General features: G+C 46.6%; 1 protein-coding gene and 1 long non-coding RNA gene across 7 annotated transcripts in view; one reads left to right on the top strand and one right to left on the bottom strand.

Annotated features, from left to right (window-relative positions):
- Positions 1-16,474, bottom strand: part of GALNTL6 (polypeptide N-acetylgalactosaminyltransferase like 6) — a 451,848-nt gene that overhangs the window by 20,586 nt on the left and 414,788 nt on the right. For all 3 annotated transcript variants that reach the window (XM_077934169.1, XM_077934172.1, XM_077934170.1), the window contains exons 10-11: positions 11,645-11,866; positions 627-743 (exon numbers count right to left, since the gene is read on the bottom strand). In XM_077934169.1, the coding sequence (XP_077790295.1) occupies positions 627-743; positions 11,645-11,866 (339 nt within the window). The remainder of the gene's footprint in view (positions 1-626; positions 744-11,644; positions 11,867-16,474) is intronic.
- Positions 1-16,474, top strand: part of LOC144328882 (uncharacterized) — a 104,067-nt gene that overhangs the window by 63,950 nt on the left and 23,643 nt on the right. The window lies entirely within an intron of this gene.

The raw sequence follows: 16,474 nt of genomic DNA, 5'->3' as shown, positions 1-16,474 counted from the left end.
GCACCAGTTTAGTGCAGCGCGTGGGGACTTGCTGAGCGGGTGGCTTGGTTCGGGGGCAGTTCATGGTCCGGTAATACGACCCCCATGGGCCGCTTGTGGCTCATGGGCCTTAGGTTGCCGACCCCTGCTTTTGGGTATTTCAACCACCCACTGGCCAACAGAGGCTGCAAATACCAAGCCAGTGCTGACAACAAAGGGACGTTGCTGCTTTTACAAATAACTGCAGCTTGCACGTGGTACTATTTCATTTCAACAAAACATAAAAGGAAAGGATTTGTCAAATGTTCAAAGTCTGCTGTGCTCTACCTTCTGCTACAGTCCATCATTTTGCCTCAGATATTTATCCAGCAGACCACACATTATGCCACACACACTAGTATGGAATCTATTCACATTGGCAGCAATGTAAGAAGCATTTCTGTTTCAGGAGACCTTTGGACGCCTCAGCTTATTCATAACAAATCACAACTCTTGTGCTCAGGACTCTGCGCAAGAGGGGGTACATGTGCTATTCTAGACGGAGATGATGAATGTGTTAGGAAGGGGGGTGTCAGCCAGAGGGACTAGCCTGAGAAAGCCCTTTACAATCTTGGAATAGAGGAAAAACCATGTGATGGTCCAAATACCTGCTCATGTGACCAGGTCCGTTCAGAGCCATCCTTCACACAGATGTCCAGCCTCAGCTCCGTGCCTGTTCCTCCGTGCTTACTGTCCACACACAGGTTTGCTGCCACGTTTCGAATCTGGAAAATTAAGCAACCACCATTATGAACCGAAATGCAGCTTGGAAATCTGAAATGGAAGAGAATAATTTACCTCTGTGATGTGTGTGTCTTGTGCACAGCCTAAATCAGTTTGATGAAGACACCAGCCGTTCTCCGATACCTCTGTTAGAATTACTGTAAGTCTGGGCTGGCCCTACCATTAGGCACTGTGCCTCAGGTAGCAGGTTTTGGGGGGGTCATGAAAAAGCTTAGTTTTCAATTTGTTTCTATTTATTTCAGCGAATGAGTGAATTTTTTGCGCGGGGAAGCACCTTGGGGAAGAGGTGCTTATGGGATTTTCTGTTCCAGCTGCCATTTGGCTAGCCTTGGGTCCTATGCATCTTAACTTTAAGTGGGAGGCAGGAGGGGAACACCATTTGCTGCTATTTCTCAGGCACCAAATGTCTTAAGCTGGTCCTGCTGCTATATAGACTGGTCATTATGCATAAACACTGACAGTTATACAAATTCACATTGTTCAGCATGAATTAACAGCATCATCAGGATTTAGTACAGGGGTCTGCAACCTTTAAGACAAAAAGAGCCACTTGGACCCGTTTCCGAAGAAAAAAAAACTGGGAGCCGCAATCGGGCGGGAAGGTGACGTCGGGATGGTGCGTGACTAACACACGCACCGCCCCCATGCGACGTCACAGCCAGTACAGTGCCCGCCACAGTGGGGAGTGTCGGGGCGCACAATATGCCTCCTCCCCTCGCTAGTATCCGCCCCGGAGCCGCGGCAAAGGTGTAAAAGAGCCACATGCAGCTCCGGAGCCGCGGGTTGCAGACCCCTGATTTAGTACCTTGCCTAGTCAATATCATCAACAGATTTCAAGGAATGTGAATGAATCAGAGGCTTTGTACCCATTATTGGCTTAAAACACAGTGAGGTTGCTTTTGTTTTGTTGTATTTCAATTTGAATGTGTACAGCGTTGTATGCGGCATTGCACTTCAATGTGTTTCCGTTCAGCCTGCTGTCTGTCCACACCAGAGGGCAGAGAGAGGGTAGGGATGTCTTTGCCAGATGCAAATTGCCTAGTTGGTTTCCATGTGCCTCTAGCCACTCCCAGCTCTTACTGGTGAAGCTTTTGTCCCCCAGCTCTACGGCCTTGGAAATCACCTTTGTGGGGGCTACCACCTGCAGCCGCTATTCTATACATCTTCTCAGATACAGTGGGATTTACTCCCAAGACCAGAAAAAGTGAACACAGGACAGAACAGAGTCAAAGTTCAAACTTTCCTCCAGCATTTCTAACTCCTACTTTCTCTCTCTCTCTCTCTCTCTCTCTCTCTCTCTGTCTCTCACTTTTTCTGACAAGTGATGCTTGGTGCACTTTTGTGCAGAGGGGGAAGGGTGTTGTTAAATGAGAGGTTTTGGGAGAAAGTGAGAGTAGGGGGAGGATGCTTGTGCCTTTTGGGCTTTGAGTTGTTCAGACTATCTTTGTGCTGCTTGATCCTCTGCCCTTTCACCCTCCATGGCTTCTGCCTGGAGAGAGTTCAGCGCTTTGCTTCTCCCAGTGATGGCACTTTAAATAACCAAATAAGAGAAGGCAGATCCCTCCCTCTTGTTTTCAGAGACTCAGAAGGACCAAAATGAGCATGAGCCACTCTCTCCTGCCTGTTGCAGGAAGGACTGGAGCAGGATTGGCCTAGGGAGAACCCGACAGAGAGGAATGGTGGACTGCATTTGGCCCCCAGGCCTGAAGTTTTCCATCCCTGACATATGTAATACACTGGCCAACCAAACTAACCAGCTGCTGTACTGATCTAGAAATAAGCAGTTCTACAATCTTATCTACTTGAATGAGGAACACATGGGAGCAGTAACACCTGGAAGATCAAAGTTCCGCTTGCCCATCAGACTTCCCCAGTGGAGGCCATTCCCATTGGGCGGAAGGCAAGGAGGCCAACAGTAGGTCAGAACCAAAGAGCAGGCAGAGCTGGAGCTAAAAATAGCTGGTGCCAACTAATTCTGACTTCCTCCCCAGCAGCATAGCTAGGAAGGGGGCAGGGTGCACTGGGTGCCACTCACCCAGAGGGCGACATTCTCTCCTGGGAATGATGCAGTGGCTTGGGCACCTGTAGCCACCACACTGCCTTTTCAGGTGGCTTGGGGCTCGCATTAGCCTACTGCCTCCCCCTCAGCTGGAGGGCGGCCGAGAGGCAAGCGGCGGGCAGAGTGCCCTGCCAGGCCCACCTTGCTCCCATGGGCGGCTCGCCCTGCCCCCCCGGGTGTCCCAGGTGCCCGAGCGGCTAGCTACACTGCTGTTCCTCCCTGCTGAATTCTATCAAATCACCCCTGAGGCTAAGGAAGTGGCAGCTGATAGTCGGTGGAAACCGTGACCAGTTTTAAGTAGGCGGAGGCTGGATTGAGCTTGGTGGAGCAATGCTCCACTGGCCCTAATGGACAAGCCTCCCCTATGCTTTCCATTAGCAACCAGACATGTCTAGGGAAAGTATAGTCAGAAGAACTCCTTTCTGAACCAATCACAGATCAGAGAAGTTCTTAAGCTGAAGCCCAGCACTTATCCTTATTTCGGCATTAAATCCCCTGCAGATTTGGCTGGATGCAGCCATGAATACGTGTGGAAGCTTACAGAGCAGTCAGCAGATACGTAATGAAGATGTCTTTGGACCCAGGCTTGTCAGATGGCTCCAGATAAAAGACTTGAGAAAGGGCCTGAGGGCTGGTGGAGGAAGATTGTGGAGCTTTAGCAGCGAAAGAATACATCCTGCTTTTCAGCAGGCGAGGCTTTGGACTGAATCTTCCCAGGGCCTCAAGTGGCTGTGAATGAGTGATGGGAATGAGGCTTGTCAAAGCCTGCTTCCCCATAGCAGACAACTGGATGGGGGAGGGAATCGGAGCTACATTGGCTGGCTGAGCCTCAGGGCGTCTTGCCTCCCTTTGGGCAAAAAGAAGCTTCTTCCTGCTTGGATGGTTTGAATTCGGTTGCTAGTCTCATTGCTCTTTCTCACCTGGTGCATCCATGGCTGATTCATCCCCTTCTATTCTGACTTATCCGGTGCTACTGGATTAAAAAAAACTTGAAAATATACACTGGCCTTTGAGCTGCAATGGTCACTTGAACCAGCACTACACTGGTACCTCAGGTTAAGTACTTAATTCATTCCGGAGGTCCGTACTTAACCTGAAACTGTTCTTAACCTGAAGCACCACTTTAGTTAATGGGGCCTCCTGCTGCCGCGCCGCCGTAGCACGATTTCTGTTCTCATCCTGAAGCAAAGTTCTTAACTTGAAGCACTATTTCTGGGTTAGCGGACCATGTAACCTGAAGCGTATGTAACCTGAAGCGTATGTAACCCGAGGTACCACTGTACTTCTTTTTTGGCAATCACTCGTAGCCGAGTAAGATTGTCTTCCATAAACACGGTTTCAACAATGAGTGGAGGCCAGTTCTGGATCCACACGTCCTTCCACAGTGGGGACATTGGTTTCATGTGCGGATGCCTGATCATCGTCTCCCAAAGCAACTACTCTATTCCGAACTTAAAAATGGAAAGCATAATGCTGGTGGTCAACAAAAGAGGTTTAAAGACTGTCTCAAGGCAAATCTTAAAAAAAAATGCAGTATAAACAGTGAACCAGCACTACTTAGATCTCGATACCTGAGCTTCTGAAGTCACCACATAAGTTGCACTCTCTCAACATCTATCATTTACTTAGGAACAAATCTGCTTAGCACTGCTGGATGCTTTGCTCCTATGTCATCCTAGAGAATGCCAGCAGCTGCTCCTTGGATTCCCCCCTGCTTTGCTTTGCAGGAGGTGAATTATCTCTTGCCGGTACTAAAAGGAAGATGGAAGCTATCATAACGCCTGGGCATGATGGGGTGGATAACCCCAAGGGCTGCATGCCATTGTGTGGAATCTTCTGGGGGCTGCACAACAGTGGTGGGTGTGACCAGAAACAAAAAGTGGGTAGATGCCACTCTTACCAGGGTCAGTAGTGGTTGCTGGGACAGCGCAGGTAAGGTGGCATTGCTCGCCTGCCTTCTGAACACCAAGTGTTGCTGCTGGGTTGGGAAGCCTCAGATCCAGCAGCCCATACCCCGGCCTCTGTATCTGGCCCTGGGAATGCTCCCCAGGCCACCCAATTCATTGGCCCTGCGTCACACTCTTGAGTCTTTTTGCGTGGCTGGAAGATGCCCTTGAGCTCAAGTAGTGCCTCTTGCTTGCTTGGCTGGAGGATACAGTGTGGCATGTGAGTGCCTATGGCCCTTGAGGAACTGCCCAGAAGGGAAGGCAGCCCTCTGGCTGAAAAAAACAACCTTCCTCATCCCTGCTATAATATGTAAATATTTATAATATGTAAATATAATATGTAATTATTGTGCACTGTTGGGTGCTTAATTAGCCTTATAACTTGCAGACTAACCATATCGGAGGGTCAGAAGCATATTGTGGTCCAGTGGCAAGAGCAGCTGGGGTCAGGTTGGTTCTGTAATTACACGCATGGACTTCATTGGGTTTTGCCACTATCTCAACAGAAACCTCCTAAGACCCAGGTAAGGAATGGCGGTTTGACAGTATTCCAGGCCAAGGCAAAGTTGAAGTGGCCCAAGTTGCGACAGCAGCTTGCACGGATATGCGCAAGAAATGCAAGCTGTTTGGCACCACCTTGGGGACTACTTTTGCAAGACATATGGCTGGCGAGAGATGAAGGATTGCCGCTCTGTAATGCTGAGTGGAAAACCGTGTAAGCATGTCCTGTTGTCAGCCAGCATTAAGGAGATGGGGGCACATTCATTTAAGATGCTGCACGTCCATGAAAACAGAGAGCCAACTAAAAAAATAAATAAATACAAGCATAGACTCTCTCGTTCATTTTTGTCAATGTTGATTAGCACAGAGTACCAGCTGCACAGAACAAGAATGGAGGAATCACAAATTTGCAGAGGATGGATGGATGGATGGAAACTGATCCAGCACATGAATAAAGGAAAGGCTCCATATCCAAATATTCTTAATAGCAGGAGTGGGGGACCTGTGACTCTGCAGATCTTGTTGGACTCCTATCTCCATCAACATCTGCTGGGCTGCATGCCCCTCCCATGCCTAATGGAAACCTCCCAAGGTCATCCAGCTCACAACATACTGTGAGCAAAGATAAGATCTAACATAGATGAGAGGCCAATATATGGGTGGTGTTATTTCCCTACAATCATGACATTTAGGAAATTGGCAGGCATACTGTTAGTGTCATCAGCAGCAATATTTGGATTTAAAATTAAGGCCAAGAGCACCCAGACACTCATTCAGTGAGATTAGCATGGCTACAAACCTCTGAGAATGCTCAACATGCAGGTTGTTAAATAGCTACAGCCATAGAGGTGCCCTGCAAAATTTGAAGAAGTGCAAATTTCAACAGGTTTGCGTATTGTTTCAGAATTGTATAAATTAGGTAGATTCCCCTTTAAATGCAAACCGAATCCTTAGCAGAAATCCATTTGTAAAGATGGAAGGAACCCAAGAAGCCACCTAATTTCCTTGCCCTGGGACTTCAGAAGCAGGGGGAAGACCACTCTGGCCTCTGCCATTGCTCAGAGGAAAAGAGCCACAAGAAGACTCTAGCAAGAGGAAGACTCGCCTGGCCCCAGCCATCAATCAGAGAAGGAGCAGCTGCACAGAGCTTGCTCCCCAGTTCACAGCCAGAAAGAACACTACCCTGAGTGCTGGATGTCCTGAGACAGCAGAAGTGTGGGGAAAAGAGATTCTGGCCTCTGCCACAACCAGAGTATAGAAGCCACCAGGCAGGTGAACTGCATCCTTCCAAGTAAAAACTCCAAAAGGGAAGATTAGTGGGTGGCGCCAGAACAATCTTACACCTGCCTTCCCATCCTGTATATGGCATTCCAATGCAATCCTATACGTGTCTACTTGGAAGAAAGTCACATTGTTTTCAGTGGCACTTACTCTGAGGTAAATGTGTATAGGAGCGCAGCCTTTAAGCATAGCCTTATTATTAGAGGGCAGGCTTATCCCCCTCCAGATGACCTGAAAACCTCTCAACGTGTCTCTCTAAACGCCTTAATTATTTTAAATCTCTCTCATTAACTCTTCGGGGGTGGGGAATGGATGCAATAACTATAAATGAGTGTTCTACATTTAAAAATAATGACCCACAACATCAGCCTGCTAATCACACAGTGAGAGCCACACGCCCTTTCATCTGTTATTGGCACCCCAACTACAGTCCTAATTAAGCAAATTTGCTTTAATTTAAAATGAAAAAGATCTGGGAAAGAAAAACAGGAGTGTCAGGCTACCGGTGGCGGCAGCAGTGAAAGGCTTCACTTCGATGAGATGGAAATATGAATGAATTATCCTTATAGCCCAGCACTTTTAAATACTAAAATCATCCAGCTGCTTCTGGATCTTATGAACTGTGTCGCTGCAGCAAAAAAAGCTTTCAAGGTTTGCGATTAAAATACATGTGGCAGAATGAGTCATGGCTACTTCTCATGTTATATTTTAAAGGCTCAATCCCACTCTCAAGAGTCACTTCCTATCAATGAATTACGGTGGCCAAAGAGGATGGGGCTTCTGTACCTTTAATAGATGTGCAGAAGAAAGACTTTCAGCAGGTATAGTTTGCCATACAAGCTACACCTGCTGAAGTTCTCTCTTCTGCACAACTATTAAAGGTGAAAGGATCCTGTTATTTTTTGCATCTGGCCACCCTATGATGAATACAAGATTGTTATATGCATAGCTATTCCTAGGGTCAATCTGGACATCCATATGATCCATATACAGTAGTACCTCGGGTTACAGACGCTTCAGGTTACAGACGCTTCAGGTTACAGACTCTGCTAACCCAGAAATATTACCTCAGGTTAAGAACTTTGCTTCGGGATGAGAACAGAAATCGTGCAGCGGTGACAGCGGGAGGCCCCATTATCTAAAATGGTACCTCCGGTTAAGAACAGTTTCAGGTTAAGAATGGACCTCCAGAACGAATTAAGTTCTTAACCCGAGGTACCACTGCGCGCGCGCGCGCACACACACACACACACACACACACTCTTAAGAGGAATTGCCCTTTGCATGTAAAACCTTTCATAACATGAGAGGGTAAATGATACTTCCTGTTCAGTAACTAGAAGAGAATTTCAATCCGTTTCATGAAAAGGAGATCACATTTGTCCACTTAATGCAGCTCTTAGAAACTGCAGCAAGAGGGCAGAGAAATCCATCCATTTGACAAAACTGGAGACCTGAGGAACCTCTCATCATCTCTCAGTCAAGCCCACCTCCCAAGATCATCATGAGAAATAGTCTCCTTGGGGAAAGTGTGGTATATTCATGTGATAAATCCTAGCAGTAGTAATCTGAAAACTGGGATGGCTAGTTGCAATCAACTCAAGCTCCATTTTCAAGCAATGATCTAGCCATGAATTGGTCAATCAAACTGACAGGTCCATGACTGTTTTCCACCCTGATGAGATTAATTGAAAACCAAGTTTACATGGTATTAGAAAAATACAGGGCAGCAGTCTAGCAGCATTTAACAATGACAGATGCTGGATGTAGCAAAGGGCTGAAGCTTCTAAATGAAGCAATCTCTAGTGTCTGGAACACACAGCAAATCAAGTCAGAAATGCTTTTCAATTGAATGTTCTGTTCAAATAGTGTATTGTCCTTGACTATCAAAGTCGGTGCCTTGACTTGCTTGTTAGGGTCGCCACAGTTCAATACAGCATCATAAAAGGCTTCCAAGCCCCACAAATTTACCAAATGCCTTTCGCATAGCAAAGCCCCAGTGACTTGAATGCTCGAGTGGCTGTGTTGCAACTGGAGAGCGTTTGAAAGATTTTCAAGGGTGCAGAATACAAAAGAAGGAAGGCTGCCCTGTGCATTTAAATTTAAAGCAGCGCACATATCGCTTGAACAGACATAGCTACTGTGATTAGCGAGACAGAGAAAGAGAGCAGTGCATACTTCACAAACCGGCATCTACAGGCTCAATGCCTAGCAATAAGCTGCCTTTTAAGCCAACTGATATCTAGTAACTTTTTAAAGCAGACACACGCACACACAGATTCCTTTGTGCAAGCCGTAAAAAGAAAGAAGCCATAAAAAGAAGAAGAAAGGGGTTGGGAACAGAAGCTCAGGCACAGATAAAACAATGTCTCTGGAATTCAGAAGGACATTAGGTTTGCTGGAGGGAATTTGACAGGCAAAGAGAGGGTGCAGCATTTCAGATGAGGTTCTTTTTCAACCATTGCCTTTATGCCACCATAAATGCAGCAAGCCGATGGGCTGAGATGGGGTCATTAAAGCCACGGTGTCGACTCTGAAACTAATGTCATAGCAAAGGAGCTTTGTCAGTTCTAATACTTTGATTCTTTCCTTCATTTGTTGCTAGGTCCAATTTCAGAGTTCTCCCTTTTGGACCTTCATGTCACTGTGGTACAACCCTCTTCCCCAAACGCCCCTCATGAGATTCATGAGTTAAGTTGTCTGCAAAGATGAGACTAAAGCAGCGTGCTTTGCTTTCATTCAGATTTAGGCAAGTTTGGAGAAGCCAGGAAGTGGGTTTGCTTATTCATCACAATGAGTTTGGGAATCACTGATGGCAAGAGAAGAGAAAAGGAACAGGGTAAGGTCCAGAGAATGAAAAGGCCCCAAAACAATCCTAGCTGCATTTTGTTACTTGGCACTATTGGCCCTCGATAGGGTTGTTAGGTTAGCTATTAGGTCCGAAGGAGGCTGAGTGAGGATCTGTATTCAGATGGGGAGAATAGCCTGAGCTTGAGGAAGAGTAAAGGTGTGTCTTGACTGCCCTTGTTTTGCAGAACGCATTCAAGCACATATCATAAATGTAGGTCTGCACAGTTCAAGTGGCTCAAAGGGCTCTGTTGCCCTAGTACAGGGACGTCCAACTCCCAATAGTCTGTGACCTACTCACAGTATAAAAAAACTGGCAGTGATCTACCCATTGTCATAAAAAGGCTGGCAGTGATCTACCCAAAGTTGTGGAGCTTTTTTTAGGACGCCAAAGTTGGGGTTTGTTTGTTTTTTGCTTTTTTGTAAGGAGATCGCTGAGGGGCCAGAGATCAACCAGGAACACCCCGTGATGTATCAGTAGATCGTGACCTACCTGTTGGACATGCCTGCCCTAGTACAACTAATCCACTTTAAAAGAGAAGCAGACGTTTTGCGGTTAGGAAAGTGATGGGGAAACACATTGAAAAGTGTGAGATGTCTAATGGGAAGATGCACAATGGCCCACCACAACCAACACCTGAATAAAAGGATGAATGCTTAGTCATCCAAGTGCCCTGCAAACAAATTGGAAAGTATTCTGAAGACAGTCTAAACTTCACATAAGCTTTTTGTCAGCAAACCGGTATGAATGCACAATATATAGGCCATCTGGAGAAGCCCCAAGAGCTAGATGAAGAAGACCAACAGTTGGATGAGCACCAAAAGCCTATAAAATGGCCAGCAGACTACAATTGACACAAGTCAGTCCAGAAAGGGGAGACAGTGAAGGGGACTCTGGTGAGCTCTGGGCCAATCCTCCAGATGTGAGAGGTTGCATCCATGCAAAGGTGGATAGTGTCCTTGTTTTTTTTAGTGAGATTTTGAGGAATACAAATTCTGTGGCCACAGAATCACAGCCAGAACACAGGCCCAAGTGTAAAATAGCTAGCAACGAATTCACCAAGCAGTGACTTTCTTTCACATTGCACCCCTCTGCAAATCCATCTGACTTTCCGCATTTGCTTCGAGTGATGAAAAGGCAAAACAGAAGGCCAGATGCACCACATTCCCTTCCAGCACTGCATGGCTGGAGGCACAAAGAAACCCAAAATAGCAGGTTGCTTCAAGGGTACACTTGGTGATGTTCAAAATTCACGTTTAGCCTTTGCAAGAACACATGCTGCCAATCAATCACTCATTTGCAGCAGACAGAGTTTTGCAAGGAGAAAGGCAAAATGTGTGTGTTTGTGTTGCTGTTGTGTGTAAATGTGAGAAAACGGGGGATAGGAAAACTGGGAAGCCAAGCTGCCATTTGCACACACACACTGTCACACACACAAATATTGTATGGTTCAAATGTCAGAAGTGGCACAGAACTCAGTGCAACAATACATACAGCAGTCACCAATCCATCAGTAGCAGCGCATGTCAGGAGTGGGGAGGTAGAGCTGCACTCCTGATACTGGTGTCACTGCTGGTTATCTGGACAGGATGGAGTCATGGTAAGCAAGACTGGGGCAGGATGAGTGTGCAGGTGGGAAGTATGCCACCAATCTGGCATTCTCGCCAGTGCATTTGCCCCAGCCCTGCCTGGATAATCAGCAGTGTCAAGATTATTATTACTATTATTAATAATACGAATAGCCTGCCTTTTCTCCAGAACAGGACTGAAGGTGGCTTAAATTACACAAATTAAAACAACACAAAATGCTTAAAAGCATAAAAGACAATTGTTAAATAGTAATTACACTCCAATAGAGGATGGCTCTGCAGCTCCACCCAGAGCGGCTGGGGCAACTCAGTCAGATAGGCAGCATATTATTATTATTATTATTATTATTATTATTATTAGCATGGCAACAAGGATCTTTGCATTTTGAAAACATTTTCGCATGTGCGTCCACAGTGCGGTGCTGCTAGACACTGCTTAGATAATTATAAAGGGTCACAGGCAAAAGGTTTCTTACATCAACCACGGCTACTGTGGTGGTTCCAACTGCTACCCGCTCCCTTACTGACCTCTTTGGCCACAGAAGTTGGAACTAATTTTGTGAATGCTTTGTCACCATAGCAGCCACTTCGCAGGGAATGTAGTGTTGCATCCGACAGCACCTGAAGCAACTGGCTCATATTCGATAATGTTCCTCACCTCTCCCCAGGATGCAGGTGGTGGCTCCACCGGAGGGAAATATTTAGGGACATCCCAAGCCACCGCAGCCATGAACCACTTGAAGTCCTTGCACTTCAGGTGCTTGCGAAGCTCTTTCTGGGCTGAGATATCGCCGGTGGAGAGGTGTCTGTACTCGGGCCGCCTCTGGTAAACGTACTCTGCGAATTCATCCATCCACGTTTCTGCCACGCGCTTCAGGTTCTGAGCAGCAGAAAGCAAGAGTCAGTCATCTCTTCCCGCTTAAGTATTAGCACTGATAACACACACACACACAATTACAATACGCCATTCCCTTATCTAGCTTTGGATGGTTGTGCATTAAGCAAATGGAAGCCTTTTGCATTCAATTGCTCTTAGGAGCCTGATAAAAGTCAGACTGATGGCTTCTCTCTTCCTTTAAAAAAACAACAAAAACCCCCGCAGAAACTTCAGTGCAATTACTGAAAGGGATTTAATTAACGAGATACAGTAAAGGCTCACTTAATTATTTCCATGGAATCTTACTGCAGATATCTCTCTTGCTTGTTGCTTGATTGCCTGGGTTGATTTTCCACATCATTTCCATTTGGAAATATGTAGGAGTTTGAAGTTCTTTCTAAAGAGATAATACTGAGTATAATCCGATGTCCTAACATTCCCCCTTAAAAGCCCAATATATTCCTGGGCTTGCAAAACTAATATCTGGAGACAGACTTCTGTTTTGCCTCATCAACACACTGCTAACTTGTCAGCGGCGGAAGAAGCTGCTCAGGCGCCTGGAGCAGCTCACCGAGGGGCGGGGCAAGCCTCCCATAGGGGTGGGACGCACCACGGGGCCTCTAGAGTATGCCTGCCTCCTCCCACTCAGCCGCCCTACAGCTGGGGGGGAGGCAGCAGGTGGACCGTTTGGGCAGCTCGGAGCCTGTGCGTGCCCAAGCCACCGCATCTCTCTCAGGAGAGACACGTGGCTCAGGAGCGCTGCAGGCCCTGCGGTGAGTGCCATTGTGTCACCCCCTCAGTGGTGACACCCGGGGCGGCCCGCACCCACCGCGTCCCCCCTTCCACCGCCTCTGCTTGTTGCTACAAGTGGGAGCTGAAATAAAATGTTGCAGTGTGGATTGCTCCTATTCAGGGCTCCTGAATCATGCTCTCTTTTCCAGCAGGCTCCATATTATTTTATCTCCAGTCTAGGAAGGGCTCTACAAAAACTGTAGGTAGAGCATGAGACTCTTAATCTCAGGGTCTTGGGTTTGAGCCCCACGTTGGGCAAAGGATTCCTGCATAGCAGGTGGTTGGACTAGATAATCCCTGTGGCCCCTTCCAACTTTTCAATTATATGATTCGTTGTGTCATTTACTGAATTACCTGCAGTTCACCTCTAATCTGAAGAAGCACCCACATGTTCTAAAAACAGGAGGTTGCAAGCGTTACTCTAGTATTGTTGTTTCCTCTGTTTTCTCCCCACTAGATGGAAGTACATTTTCATATTTTATTTTTCTCTTTGATCAGACTCCCGAATCAAGGTTTCATTGAGAGGATATTTTGAGAGTGGACGTGTCCCATACAACCCCACTTCAAAAGCAGAACTTGCAACCTCGGCGACGCTAGCTGTTTAATAGAGTACTAGTCATAGAGCACTGAAGGGTATCTTCTGTGAGAAGATGAAGAGCAATACTCATCTCATAATCTGTGGCGTAAGATAATGTTTCTGCTTAGAATGACTTCTCCCATTGTGATTTGCTTCCGACATTCATTTAGAAGCACCTCTCTTGAATTTGATTAATCTGCTGTGCTTCGAGCATCTGAACAAAGCTAGATGTCTCAGAACCAATAAGACTTATCTGAATACAAAGGGAGCGAGATAGAGAACAAATGGAGCACATTTCAGCTGGCACAGCAAGATAGGTTACCACCTGCTTTGTCTCCACAACAGAAAGAAAAACATTTATGCCAGCAGGAACTGGGTATGTGAAATTAGAGCTGTTTAGGAGATGATAGCTCAGGAGTCCTTGTTCTTAAATGGCAGGAGTTTTTGTTTGTTTGTTTATGAGAAACAATACAAGTTCATCCTTCTGAGAAATTTCTGAGCCGTCATATTTTGACAGTATGGGCAAATGGGACAGAAACTAGAAAGCGCATGGCACCCCTCCCCCAGCTGCACATCTGTTCCGGATCACTGAAATGCAGAATTCTTCAAACCTCATGAGGATGCCACTGCAGAGATACCCTTGCAGAAGTTTGCCCCCTCTTAAGCACATTTATAAAATTATACTATGTGCTGTATTATTTAGCAATTTGCCAGTCGCTCCTAGCTTAGGTACTTAAGGATAGACACAGCTACCATTTACCAGTTATTTAACACACCAGCATTAGGCGCAGAACCCGTGAATGAAGGAGGTCTTCTCTAGAAAGCCAATCATCTATGCTAAAGTGGCAAAAAACCCAAAGGGGGCTGGGGAAGCCAAGTTGAATCTGGAGGAGGTGGCATTGTATACTTGAGGAGGGGCCGAAGAAAGTTAGGAAAAGCATTGCTGAAGAAGTGAGATCTGAAGAGGAGGAGAGAATTGGGTTCATTGATTAAAAAGGGCTGAGCCCATCAGTGTCGGTGTTAGGTTTTGTGGCGCTCTCAGGAAAGGAAGGTGTGGCTGGCAGAGAGGAGTCATAGACTTGGTCTCCTGGCAGCAGCATTGCTGCAGCATAATGGGACAGGGCAGGGGTGGAGCAGGTTGTCCTTGCACCTGCCCCGAAGATGCAGGCATGTGCACTGACTTGGAAGAACACAAATGTCATAGACTGGCTGGACGCTGAGGAATGGTGGGAGACACCTGCTGGGGAGCCCCCTAGGGAACCCACAGAGGAAGAAGGCTTAGAGCCAGGGGATTGGTGGTAGATGGTGAGTGGTTGGAGGGAGAAGGAGCAGATTGGGAGGAGGAGGTGTCAGGAGCAGAAGATGTGATCGAGTTTAATGATCAAGAAGACGTTGTTGTTGTTGTATACATGTGTTCTCAGAAGCATGCCCATTGAGTTCAAGGGGACTTGTTGCCTCACTGCTGTTCTGTCAACGGTGTGAGTGACTGGGACGAAGTCCAGCATCAGCTACCAGGTCCGGCTCTACAAATTTTGCCCTGGGAGACAAAAGTCTTCACTGAAGCCCCCTGACAGCACCAGTGGTTTCCCTCCTTGTGTCCTATGTGAAGTGGCGGCGGCAGCAGGATACAAAGGGAAGAACCTCTTTCTCATCTTGGCCATCGTTGTCCTGCTATTGGGCTGGTCACAGCAGCTTCTCATGTTCCTCTTCCTGGGGTGGGCAGGAAGGTGGGACCTTATATGGCCATCCACCTCCTCCTTTATGTTATTGCCCACATCTACTAATAAATGGAACTCAGTCAGAATGTAAAGAGTCACCAAACATGGGCCACAGCCATGGTGCACCACTTTCCTCTGTGTCTCCTCCCCCCAATGCTGTTTTGCCACCTCCCTAACCTCTTCTGCCCCTCCTTATCCTGTCAGTTGTCAGCATTTAAGGTCCAAATGGGCTCACAAAGGTACCTCCTTCTGCAATCCACAAAAGATTCCTTTTTCCTTTTCTATGTGAGCTCTTGAAAACGCATCAATCGGTAAGCTTGCAATTCATTGATTCCATAAAACGACCTTATGAGATCTCTTCATGTTAACTGAGCCTCCTTTGTTTGGCAGTTGGCTCAGGAAATGGAGCATGTGGGGAACTGATTGGTCAATCAGCTGAGCTTTTGCCTCTTGAACTGAAACCAAAGGGAGCATCAGAGCAAAATGAGGCTTGCTGACTCAGGGCGATTTCCAACATACCCTTCATATATTGCAGCAACCTGTGCCAGGGTTGTTATTTCCAACTGGAATTGATTTCACTGACTGATTTCCTGTCAGCGGCAAGAGTAATGTTAAAATCGGCCCTTAAGCTTAGAGTCCCACGGATGCTTCTATCAAGCCTGAAGTTGAAGGGCCAGGCAGATACCTGCAACAATATTTCTCCTAAGAGAACCACTTTGCCAGACTTTCTTTGTGGGTCCTCTGCTGAAGCTGAACTCTCCTCAGAATTATGTCTGAAGAGCTTCCAAGCAATAAATGGAGTTGTTTGTCCTTCCAAGGTACTTATGGCAAATTTGGCCTACATTATCAGATCTTGCAGCAATGCATTTTTATCCAAAATAGGCATTTTCCTCTGCAAAAGCAGATTATATTTTTTATTAGCTACTCCAAAAAAATGAAGACAGTGGCAATATTAATTCCCAATCCTACAAATCATGCCTTGGAGGATTGTGAAAGTGTAACAAGCACAAGAGATCTGTCCTCCTACTTTGTTTGTGGCTTAGTAGATGAGCTGGTTTCCTCAAACCACCATTTACCATGTTGTTCAAACTGACAAACGGGGTGCCATCGGGGTGGATCGATTGTTCCAGTGCTTGAATTACGGGGAAGGAAGGCAGAGGTCCTTGTCTTCTTTTTAGAAGGCTATCGGACAGCTATGAGTTGGTGATCATGGGCAAACATAGAAGTCCCCTGATCCACCAGACTAAAAAGCCCACCTAATCCAGCATCCTTTTCCCCACACTGGCCAACCATGTGGGGTTTGTAGATTCCCCTCGCTTTTCCTGTGTAATGGATCGCTCACCCCGTAGCTTGCTTGTTTGGATGTCATAGCAAAGTGTGGTTTGGGGAAATTAGGAAATTGTCTTTGGAACTGCACGTGAGAGGGAAGGAAGGAATGGAAGGAGTTCTTGAGACCATCCCTTGTTCCTGGTGCTCCTAAAGTTTGGTAGATGAGGAATGTGGTGTTTGAAGGGAGCCTCCGTT

The sequence above is a fragment of the Podarcis muralis genome, chromosome 9, assembly GCF_964188315.1.
Source record: "Podarcis muralis chromosome 9, rPodMur119.hap1.1, whole genome shotgun sequence".
NCBI lineage: Eukaryota > Metazoa > Chordata > Lepidosauria > Squamata > Lacertidae > Podarcis > Podarcis muralis.
Note: the sequence above shows the minus strand (reverse complement) of the source record. Positions and strands in the feature narration are given on the sequence as shown.